The 12,557-nt window shown below is 38.9% G+C and overlaps 1 protein-coding gene across 1 annotated transcript in view; it reads left to right on the top strand.

Moving 5' to 3' along the window:
* LOC582923 (serine/threonine-protein kinase tricorner) overlaps positions 1 to 12,557 on the top strand; it is a 39,737-nt gene that overhangs the window by 13,786 nt on the left and 13,394 nt on the right. The window contains exons 2-3 of the mRNA XM_030989160.1: positions 3,953 to 4,135; positions 12,273 to 12,318. Coding sequence (XP_030845020.1) covers positions 4,011 to 4,135; positions 12,273 to 12,318 — 171 coding nt within the window. The 5' untranslated portion in view covers positions 3,953 to 4,010. The remainder of the gene's footprint in view (positions 1 to 3,952; positions 4,136 to 12,272; positions 12,319 to 12,557) is intronic.

The raw sequence follows: 12,557 nt of genomic DNA, 5'->3' as shown, positions 1-12,557 counted from the left end.
CATTTTAGTCAAGAAATATTGTTTCATAGCTTAATTAATATCTTGACCTTGAGAGGGAGCTATACAACATAAAAAGTTTATGATTATTTCATAACTTTAGACTTGATTTCAGCCGCGTCAAGGATCATTGAATATATATTATTATGCTTCCAATATGTTCATTTGAACCAAATTCATGACCCCATATCAAAACTTTGTATTACCTTTATCATGGCTTAAACCTCCTTTTTTTTAAAAGGCATTCAGACTTTATAACATTCATTTATTACTGTACATGTAATATGTATTCAGCCAAGCTACATGTACATGTATGTGTCTTGTTTAAATAGTGATGATTTTTCCTTCAGTTGTCTGTTTACCGAAGCATGAGAACTTTGCTCAATGTTATTGTTCGTCCTTGCTCTTTGTAAGAGTAAAAGCGCTGGGGTTTTTGACTATTAAATACATTGGATTGCAGTGGTGTGAAATGGTACATGAACAGTGTATTTTCTCATTCAACCAAATGTGTGTTGGCAATGATGATTTCATGTCAGTCATCTGTTTACCGAAGCCAAAGAAACCCAAAGAACTTTGCCCAATATTATTGTTTGTTCTCTGTTTTGTGTGTGCTTAGGTTTTGTTTGACATGGAGACGTTGTTTGGTTTTAAGAGAGATTAATTAATCAGTGTAGCCTCTAAGGATTATTGATAAACTGACACATGTACAGTTGACAACTACACTATCCATACCCTTTACCACGTTTTGGAGCTTTATAAGTATGTCGAGTTGGAGTTGAGTTGAGTTTATTGGTTTCACATTACACATGCAGATTCAATACAGATAACAAACTAAACGTATGGGGAAAATGTGTTTGTCCCAATTATGTGTCTTGAGATTTGAGAATGTGACATACTGTACATCAGCACATGCACTTTATACATGTAGCTCACATCTTAAAGGTACTACATGTATGTCCCATTTGCAGGCCAAAAAATGAAAAAGTTAAATTCCAACTGCATTTGAAAGATAATACTAATTTAGAGCTTCCCTAAAAAAGGTGGGGCTTGAAAATGTCTTCAAGTGGGAAAATAACAACTATTCGTTGTCAAATTGACTTTAGGGCTATAGAGCTCAAAAGTAATAGTCTTGATTTTCAGATAATTGTACCGAATGGTCATACGTTTTATGTTGCGCAAAGATTCAATCAGTTTAATCTTGGCCATCACAAGAAGTGGGTTATTGATGTAGACAAATGCTCATGTACCCTTTACAACTCTTTTCATGTATGTTATTACCAAAGAAGAAAAAAAGCCAGTCAGTCACTCAATAGTGTCTGACAGTAGAGTCTAGCAAGTAAATGGGTTTCCTTGCATAATTTGAATATGAGGACACTGCTAACGTTTAAATTTCACAGATAGGACATACATGACATATTTATAATTCCTGCAAAGTTCTACAGAATTTGAGGTTGGCTGCAAAAGGGACATAGTACCTTTAAAGGCACACTGTCCTACTTGTAGCTACTAGCTCCCCCTATATAGAAAACTTCCCCAATCGGTGCCTGTTGGTCCCCCATGATCCTCTTTTTCTTATGTTAAATGAGAGCTGAGTTAATGAGATAGCCACCTGTCACAGTGACCTCGCTGGCTCGCTGGGTGGTCTAATCCCTTCTGGCTGAAGTAGTAAAGCCTGCCTTTAAAGTATTCAACAAAGGTATTAAAGGCACGGATTCAACCAGTACACTTTTCATTCTTGAGCTGTAAAAAATACAAAAAACATATATAAGCTTTAAAATCCTTAAAGGTAGTACAAAGTTTTGGTATGGGGTCATGAATTTGGTTCAAATGAACATAATGGAAGCATATGCGATCCTACAATATTCAGTGATCGTTATCGCAGTTGAAATCGAGTCTAAAGTTAGGAAATTGTAAATAATTAACTCTTTATGTTGTATAGCTCCCTCTCAAGGCCAAGATATTAATTAAGCTATAAAACAATGCTTCTTGACTAAAATCGACCGATTAGCTATTCCCGTCTGGAAATTTTATATCACAATTACATTTTCTGAGATTTTCATGGTCGCAGCAACTATTGTACGGCCGTAGGCGCTATTAGAAATTTAACAAAATTTACTGGGAGCACCGGTAAATATTTATATTCAAGTTTTCTCGAAAGCAGAAGCGTTTTAGGGACTAAATTTTCTAGTGCTTATAATTCATCCACAGGAGCATCCAAATATATCAAAATTGAAAAGAATCACTATCAACCCAATTTTCAAAATGTCCCAAAACTTTGTATTACCTTTAAATTGGCAACACAGAGAGATTTAAAAATCTTTGTTCTTCTATCAAAATTTGACATATTTTCATTTTTCGACTACCTGTACCTTGTTGTCTGTGTATGTCTCATAGAGATTTTACATTTTATTTTAACAATGTAGCAATAGAAGGAAAATGTTATTGTTGTCAATTTGAGGAACAGTATGTGATCAACTCATCCTCAGGCTTCAAAATAAATCCTGTCCTAAAGGGGTTAACTCTACATGTACAGTATGCAACAGTGCCCTTTGGTAAGGCATTAATCCTCATTACCAGGTCCCTCGGAGTGGACCTAAAGCCTCTGGTCCTCTGGTTGCTTACTATAACAAACATTTATGCTTTCTTAGCAGTGAGGTAAAATAACCACCACTAAACTAAAACTAACGCCTCATGGCTCTTTGCATTGGGGAGCACACTTCTGTACCTGGACCCCGTTTCACAAAGCCTTTTTCCAGGGCTGTCAACCCTCCCGCATTTGGAGGGAGTCTCACGCCACCACGCTCATTCTCCCGCCGCCCCAAAAGCTTGTAGCGGGAGACTCCCGCCACCACGCCTTCCTCCCGCTCTCCCTCCAACTATGTACATGTAGAATCTCCCGGTTTATGAAAAATCCTCCCGCCAAACCCACTAAAAAAAAAAATGTGCTCTTACCCCCCCCCCCCCCCCCCCCCCCCCCCCCCACTTATTCAGCAGCTGGCTGAGTCGTTGCGAATTTTTTCCCGCTTTTAAATTCAGCGGCTGGCTGGATTTGGCACTTCATATTTTCTCCAAAAAAAATCTCCCTCCAAGCAGTTTCCCAAATTTGACAGCCCTGCTTTTTCAATGACAAATGACAAAAATCAGTGACAAATCTGTTGATAACCAATCAGAAGCAACTATTTCAGTACATAACAGAAACTGTCATTTGTCGCTGATGACAAGTTTTGTGAAACGCCCCCCAGGTCCCTGTCTGTTCGCATTGTACTGTACGTGGGCAGTCATGAACATTAGTGCTATTATAAGGCCAGACAGTGACAGTACGTCTGTGTGAACCGTGTCCTTGTTGGGTGATTAGCGTGTTGTGGTGTCAAAATAGACCTAGACCGTTATGGTGCAATGCATTACGAGTAATGTTGTGAAGTTGTACTAGATATAAAATTCATTTTCGTTTTGTGGGGGAGGGGGATTGCTACGTCTGTGTATTTTTGCAAGCTTAATACTGCATGCTTCTTATGTACATCATGTATGCAGGGGGAAGAAAGGGATATGAATCCAGGTATATATAAAAATTAAATATTATTATTACATGTACACACATACATGTACATGTACATGTAGGAATAGGAGTGTAATTTACATGTACATTGTCTGTAGTTACAGGTACAGAGAATTATAATGTACATGGACCCACAGTGTATACACATATGTATGGTTGCAGCTGGTCATTCAAAGGCCTATGTGTACATGTATGTGTATTTACACGTACATGTACATCCTATGTTTCCTAATTGATGTATATACAAGAACATGTCCATTTCCAGCTTCATGGCTGCAAAATCGGATGATCAATAAATACACTATTAGTAGCCTACATACTATAGTAGATAATTTGATGACATTGACAACGAGAAAGAACCCTCAATTAATATTCATCTCTCTCTATTTCATCTCACAGATTTCATACTCATAGCATTGATTGACGCAGGGGTCAAGCAGAGGTCAAAGGTCATTCAATGAAGATGGCACAGACGCAGGAGTATGGAACGACATACACTCAGGACAAGGTCACCAAAGCTAAGGTCACGCTAGAAAGCTTCTACTCAAATCTCTGGATGCAGAAAGAAGAAAGACTAACAAGGTAATGTGTTTTTTATAATAAATATATATTGATATGATCATATATATAGTATAATAATGACAGAGAAAATTTAGACCCACTAGCACTCAAGAAAAAGTGAAAAAAGTGGCACTGCGCTAAACTAATGGTCTATAGCATCACTTTAAAGAGAACGTTGAGTTCTGGGAAGCGGTGAAAAATAATTTGTGAGCGTTATCTTTTTTTTTTTATACAAGTGTGGAATAACTTCAGATAAAAAATGTTCCCTGAAAAGCATGGCTCTTCAAATGTCTTAATATTCAAAATATGGCATGTAACATCATCAAAATCTGGACAAATTTGTATGCCACATGTCTGTGTAGTAACCCCATCTTTCTGTGTACAGTGCTCGTAACTTTACAGAGACTGGGCCAAATTTCTTATCATTTTGATGATTCCAGAACCGTGCAGTACACACCAATACTTATGTGCTAGATGATCAACCTTTTCTGATCGATTGCACAACGTTTCTTTCACAATGCAATCGCATGACTAGAACTCAACTTTATGTAAACGATAGAGTTGTAACAGATTTTTTCCCCCGAGAGGGTAGAAAGTGTGGAGGATAGTGTCTTGCAAGGAGGCTAGGTTTGGTGAAGTGCGGACGGATGTTGTGACAGCGGGGTTCTCATTATAGAGCTGGACCTGGCAGGAGGGCGTCAACAGTGTCCTAATTATATGGGACTAGACCAGACCAGGGGCAAAGCTGACGGACAGACTGCCTGACTGTGTACAAAGGGGCTCTCATTGCAGGAATAGACCAGGAAGGGAGTCTTCAACACTGTCCTAAATATGTGGGACTAGACCAGAGGACTCTTCTTCATGATAGACCACATATGTACATGTGTAGTCTATGATTATGAATTAAAGGTGTTTTCCTTACAGAAGTTGACCTGGGGGGTGTTTCACAAAGCCTTTTTTCAATGACAAATGACAAAAATCAGTGACAAATCTGCTGATAACCAATCAGAAGCAGGGATTTCAGTAGCTTATAACAAAAATTGTCATTTGTCACTGATGACAAGTTTTGTGAAACGCCCCCAGGAGACTCTTCTCCAAGATAGAATTCTTGGGTACCGTATTTGTCGGCGATAAGGCCGCACCCCCAACTTTGACATTTCAAAGAGGAAAAAAAAATTTATCATAATTTTCTTGTAGAACACTATTTTTTTTTACAAACTGATACCAAATTCATCAATATTCTTTTAAATTACTGGAAGTTTAGCTAAACAATGATCGCAGGCAGATTTGGTGTACGATATATACCCCTACCACAATGTATGGTGTTAAATGCGAAATTGCATAAAATGGATACAAAATGGCGACTTCTGCGTTTGCGGCAGCTCCGTATCGGTCCCTTCTCTTACTTTTGCAATGCATTGGCACAAACTTAGATCAAGATCTATCAGCAGATGTTGTTTAAGGAAGTTTATATTTGTCTTCATGTCAACAATGCAAGATAAAATTGTCAGTAAGATGTGTGGAAATGTCCTGTACCATAGTTATTGTAGTCCCATATGTACAAATTCGTGCTGTTTTTTCATGGTTTTGACTTGCAATTTTTTTTTTTTTTATTCTTTCGCCGCAAAGGCCGCACCCGACTTTTTGATATTTTCTCTTCCAAAAATATGCGGCCTTTACGCCGACAAGGTATACATGTGAAGAAATTTAGTAAAAATAAAATCCTCCCAAAATATTGGCTTACTGGGGTCTAGGCATACATTATTCACTGCCCCCAGTATAAGAGTTTCTCTGAGCGTGCTTAGGGACTGCATTTTTAAAGGGGCATGTTCCCTGTATTCCAGAGGGCGTTCAAAATACGTACGGGCTGGTGGACAGGCTATAGCTGCCTATTGACACCGACAGAATACGGCTCTTACGCAGATGGCATGTTTTGATAACTACACTGGTGGGAACGTGCCCCTTTAAGGAGGTTAATCAGATCATTTTGTCAGATGAAAGAAGTAGATCAGCACACACACGAATCATAAGGTATGGGAATCACACTCTAACCCAAGGGAAATCTAGTAGACAGTCAAGAAAATTGGACCTGATTTATGCATCCTCGCTGAGATGTTCCCCCCCCCCCCCATTTAGACTACCAAGGTTTGCTGTATACATGTACAAAAAACATGTACATTTAGTTAATATACAAAACGGTGTGTAATGTGTATAGCTGTCAGGATAAGCTGTTCATTAAGTCAAATTTTGTATATATGTAGTCTGAATGTCATGTGAAACAAAACGTAGACTGTACATGTATATGAAACAGATGTCTTTGCTACATTTCAATAAAAAACCATTAAGAATCAGGGTTCACTTCAATTATTAATTGTAATAATGTAATGATGTATAATAGGGAGAGACTTATTGTTAATGGACATTGATGTTTGACCACAAGTCAACTGACCTCTAAATCTTCCAAACAAATTTGATTCTGATAGCTGACAATGGTGATGTCGTGACACATGCGCAGTGCCTTAAAATAATGTCTCACGTAGCAGTCCACTATGTTGACGTGCAAATCTAAAAGTCCCTATTGTTATCCAGTCTCAGTCAGTATGCCCCTTTTGCCATACAACGATTCTTTTAATACACAACGTTTCTGTAAAGTGAATTTTATATTCACTTTGCTGTAGTGTGAACGGGCTAATAGGTGTACATGTGTAGGGCTTCTGAGATTCGATTCTTGTGAACTTCTTAAAATATCACGCACCTACCTCTCTCTCTCTCTCTCTCTCTCTCTCTCTCTCTTGAGCCTCATTTATTATTCAGTAGGACAGAGTTTGAAGAAAGTTTGCTGGTGATGATGGCTAGATGATGGATAATGGGGAGATTGATGAGTGAGGGAGGGAGAGAGTAAGAGAAGAGATGGGAAGAGAGAGAGACAGAGAGAGAGAGAGACAGAAAGAGAGAGAGACAGAGAGAAAGAGAGAGAGAGACAGAGGGGGGAAGAAAATCAGAGGGAGAATGAGATGTAGATGAAGAGAGAGAGAGAGAGAGAGAAAGAGAGAGAGAGAGAGACAGAGGGGGGAAGAGAATCAGAGGGAGAATGAGATGTAGATGAAGAGAGGGGAAGAAAGAGAGAGAGAGACAGACAGACAGAAAGAAAGAGAGAGAGACAGAGGGGGGGGGGGGAGAAGAGAATCAGAGGGAGAATGAGATGTAGAGAGAGAGAAAGAAAGAGATAATGAGTGACATAGGAATTCAGAAAGATAGAGAAGATTAATAGAGAAATGGGAGAGAAAGGGTGCACGGTTTTAATCTATAAATAGATGTTTGCATGAAGAGGAATGAATGATTGAATATAGATAAGTGGAATAGTGAGATTGCTCCTGTCAAAAAAAAAACATCTTGGTGCCCCCCCCCCTCTCTTTTTCCTTTTTTCTCTCTTTTTCGTTCTCTCTCTCAGTGTGTCCACACACAAAACAATTTATCCCGAAACTCTATAACGAAACGTCGTATAAAGAATCATCGTATAAATTTCAGAGTGTCCACACACAAGAAACGTTGTATAAATTCCAGGATGTCCACACACAGAAGAAAGTAATCCTGAAACTCTACAGCGAAATGTTGTATAGGTGCGCAGTTTGCTACAGCGGTCATGAAATGGAAGCGGAAATGAGAGGTCTGGTCTCCTTTCGCTCGAGGTCACGTTAAGCCCCGCCCAGTTAGTTACACTAGTTACACTCCCCCTGTCCACACACAACATTTTCCGTGATTAGGCATGATTAGGCGTGATTCTTTATTGAGTTTCAGTTCGAAACGATGCCCAAACCTGCGTTTCGTTAGACTAGTTTCGTTATACGACGTATCGTTAGTGAGCGTCCACACACACAATTTAATCGTAAAACTATCGCGAAACGGTATCACTATCGCAAAACGGTATAGCTATTCACGGAAAATGTTGTGTGTGGACAGGGGGTATTTCTATCTACTTCTCTCTCCCTCTCTCCATCTCTCTCCATCTCTCTCCATCTCTCTCCATCTCTCTCCATCTCTCTCTTGGTGGCCAGTACAAAGGGTCACCTTTCTGACATTTACCAAGCCCATAATACATCTCGCCCACGAGCCCGTGATTGAGTACTCCCACTCCCGTCCTTTGCACATGCAGATAGATGTCCAGCCATTTAGGGCACACTGGTGTCATGTGGACGTGTGTGGGGTGGGGAGGGGGGGGGGGAGGGGAGAGTACTAGTCCTCCTAGGTGAAAATGCGGTAACAGGCAAGACTGCTGAGTTTCGTTCAAGAGAGTGCAATCATTGTCAAAACTTTTTTGTTGCCTCCCCTCTCTCTTTTCCCCCATGTCCCCCTTTTTTCCTTCTTTTTCCTCTTCTCTCCTCTTCTCTCTCTCTTTATTTTTCTACTCTCTCTTTTTATGCCTCCGCCACCGAAGGTGGTGCCGGAGGCATCATGTTTTCGGGTTGTCCGTCCGTACGTCCGTCCGTACGTCCGTACGTCCGTCCGTACGTCCGTCCGTCCGTCCGTACGTCCGTCCGTCCGTCCCGTTTGACCGTTATCACAATATCTCAAGAACCATTTAAGATTTAAACTTAAAACTCAGGAATAGTATTTATCACCATAGGAAGACGATCTGATTAGATTTTGGAGTACGTAGGTCAAAGGTCACAGGTCACAGAGGTCAACTTATGAAATTCCTTGTATTGAGTTTGTTAGCGCGATATCTCAAGAACCATTTGAGATTTAAACTTCAAACTTAAGGATAGTATGTATCACCATAGGAAGACGATCTGATTAGATTTTGGAGCACGTATGTCAAAGGTCAAGGGTCACAGAGGTCAACTTATGAAATTCCATACATTGAGATTGTTATCATGATATCTCAAGAACCACTGGAGATTTAAACTTCAAACTTAGTGATAGTGTGTATCACTATAGGAAAACAATCTGATTAGATTTTGAAGCACGTATGTCAAAGGTCAAGGGTCACAGAGGTCAACTTATGAAATTCCATACATTGAGATTGTTATCATGATATCTCAAGAACCACTGGAGATTTAAACTTCAAACTTAGTGATAGTGTGTATCACTATAGGAAAACAATCTGATTAGATTTTGGAGCATGTAGGTCAAAGGTCAAGGGTCACAGAGGTCAACTTATGAAATTCCATACATTGAGATTGTTATCATAATATCTCAAGAACCACTAGAGATTTAAACTTCAAACTTAATGATAGTGTGTATCACCATAGGAAGACAATCTGATTAGATTTTGGAGCACGTAGGTCAAAGGTCAAGGGTCACAGAGGTCAACTTATGAAATTCCATACATTGAGATTGTTATCATGATATCTCAAGAACCACTGGAGATTTAAACTCCAAACTTGTTTAAATTGCTCTATTGCGGAGGCATCATTTTCGACTGCGCGCAGTCAAAATTCCATCTAGTTTTCTTCTTCTCTCTCTCTTTTTTTTTTTTCCCCCCTCTTTTTTCTTCTCTCCTCTGTTGTGCTTGTTTGTTGTTTGGTGTTTGGGACAAGTGCCTTTTGTACAAGCTTAAAGTGTTTATCCCACACAATTTCAATTTTGATGACAATTAACATCATTTTCCTTACACATATGAGAGTCAGATATAGTATGCTTCTACCGTTTTCAGAAAACAGTCCCGTGCAGTGCCTGTGAGGTAGGCTAAGGGTGACTGTCCAAAGAGAATTAGTGTTGACATGCATTGATATCCTCAAGGGAGATCCGGTATTAGCCGAAGGTGTAATGGTGTCTCTATTCATAATGTCAAGTGGACGTTAACATTTATAAAGTCATCTATTAATCTTTGCTGTGTGTATAAAATACAGTACAGGCTTCATATGTACAGTTAAAGATAATAATAATAGTGGGTTCTTGTATAGCGCTCATGTCGGTCAGATTTGACCCTCCTGGCGCTCCCGATTATTACCCTGGCTTTAGCACGGCTGCCATAAGCTTGAGTTCTAGGAATGATAGAAAATAAATTCTCACAGAATCCAACAAAACTTACACTGAATGTTTAAGATTACAAATAAGGAAATCAAGACAAGTAGGTCAGACACCATGACATTTTGAGCTTAACACAGGTTACTATGTGCAAATGAGAGTTTTGTTTTTTATTGCAGATGATTTCCTGCAAGTTCTTGTGAGTTTGTTTTTATTTTTCTGGTTCAAACAATCAATCTACTGGAGGATGCACTATCCAAAATGAATTATAGCCATGTTCTCTCGAAATGCAACTCCCATACCAGGGCCCCGTCTTACAAAGAGTTATGATCGATCCAAATCAATCGTAAGTCCTCCAATCAATCGCAAGTTTGCAGTCTCCTATCTCTTATGTACATAGTTACGATTGATATCAATCGCAAATAACTTACGATTGATATCAACTCTTTGTAAGACGGGGCCCAGAGCTCAAGATTAGCTTTAACAACTAGATTATTCACACCCCGTGTAAATTTTATGTTTTTTCTGTAACTCGAGAATGAAAGATGGACTGGTTGAGTACTTGTATTGTAGATGAAAGCTTTACTATGTCTCATTCTCAAAAAACATAAATTGGGCCAAATCAATTTTTCACATACATAACAAATTACAAAACTTGGCATGGTTTGAATAATTTAATTGTTAATTGTATGTCTGTACTGTAAGCCTTCATCTACATAACATGAACATGTAGTATGTGTAGAACACCTAAATTTTACATACTTCATCCTCTTTTTTAATGTGCGAGAAATTTCTCAGTTTGATTTGTACATGTACAGGACATGTATATGTATGTTTTCAATTTATGTGTAAAACTGTTAATGTAACTTTATTGTACATGTGTACATACATATCCAGTCCAATTCTTGCCCCATGGTTCATTTTCATTACTAATACTAAGGCTGTGCACAACAGTGTAATGAGGTACCTGAGTACACTCCTATGCTTACAAGCGAATACTCGAGTATTCGGACGCCTTTTTTTTTTTTTAATTTTAAATTTTTATTTATTTTTTTTTTTTTTTAAATTTTTTTTCTTGCCACCACCATACATACCACTGGAGCAGTATCCCAGTTCTGTCGCCGAAAACGCATGCAATTTTACTTTGAGTTGCAGTTGAAGGCGCCGATTTAATAATAATAATAACAGTGATCAATGCTGTTTTAAAAACCAAGGATGGCAGAATAATCCATTTTCCTCCAAGTCCAAGCAGAAATCCAGACATTTGGTCCCAGTTTCTGAGTGGTGAGTTTGACAGTGCTTGAGTTGGGAAACATTTTTACCGACGGCACCATGCAAGCGGCCGCCGCTCACCCAGGCACGGGTAAGCGTCGGCCTGGACATTTTTTTTTTTTTTTTTGCGGCCGAATATTCGGGTACGAGAAATCGTACCCGAGTAGTTGTCAACCGTGCGGGTACTCGAGCATTCGACTACCCTTCACAGCCTTAACTAATACAGTGCGTCCCAGAAAAAAACGAAACCGAGAATTATTAATGTTTTATCATAACTTAATCGCAATTATAATTAATAAATGACACATACTTATAAAGCTTAGATCCTCCTCTTTCTTTTGATGCAACTCATATGATGCATATTTCATGCATGAGTGATTATAAACAATTTGAAGAGAGGAAACCGAAAAGTTATTTGGCGGGCGGTATCTGAATTTCAAAGAGAAACTAATATTTCTAGAAAGTTTAATTTCTGCCCTTTCATATGACACCTCAATCAGGAAAAATGAGCCAGGACTAACAAAGTTCTGTTTGTTTAAAATAATGCTTGCATTTCCATAATTTGATTGAACGAGTTCATTTTCACTGGCTGCCTGCCATAGCAACAAACAGAGTTGACAAAAGACTTAACTCCGTTTCGTTGACAATCAGTCACGCATCAAGTCTTTCGTCTTCTTTATGCATGGCTGATTGTCAACGAAACAGAGTTTGTGTCATTTATTAATTATAATTGCGATTAAGTTATGATAAAACATTGATAATTCTCAGTTTCGTTTTTTCTGGGACGCACTGTATAACATACATTTTTCTTAACTGTCAATGTTTATTCCTTAGAGTTTATGAATCTTAGAGTACTGGTATACTTCCCTGTTTGACAGTTGAATGTAACCTCCTTCTCTCTCCTCTTCTTTTACAGACAAAAGAAATTAGAAGACGCAATAGCAGGACTACCAGAAGAAGATGTAAGTAGTGACAATAATAATATTCCACGTTATAGCGCTTAATACATCAACAACGTCTCTAAGCGCTTCACAGGTATATATTATTACCCCGGTCGTTCGGATTCAGGCTTTGCCGCACACGATGTATGCACGTTCTCCACTCCCTGGGGAGCATTCCAGCCAGGCGCCATTTTACTACCCATTTAACACCTGGGTAGAGAGTAGCAAATGTAAATTAAAGTCTTGCCAAAGGACATTAG

The sequence above is a fragment of the Strongylocentrotus purpuratus genome, unplaced genomic scaffold (assembly GCF_000002235.5).
Source record: "Strongylocentrotus purpuratus isolate Spur 01 unplaced genomic scaffold, Spur_5.0 spur5_scaffold_18, whole genome shotgun sequence".
NCBI lineage: Eukaryota > Metazoa > Echinodermata > Echinoidea > Camarodonta > Strongylocentrotidae > Strongylocentrotus > Strongylocentrotus purpuratus.
Note: the sequence above shows the minus strand (reverse complement) of the source record. Positions and strands in the feature narration are given on the sequence as shown.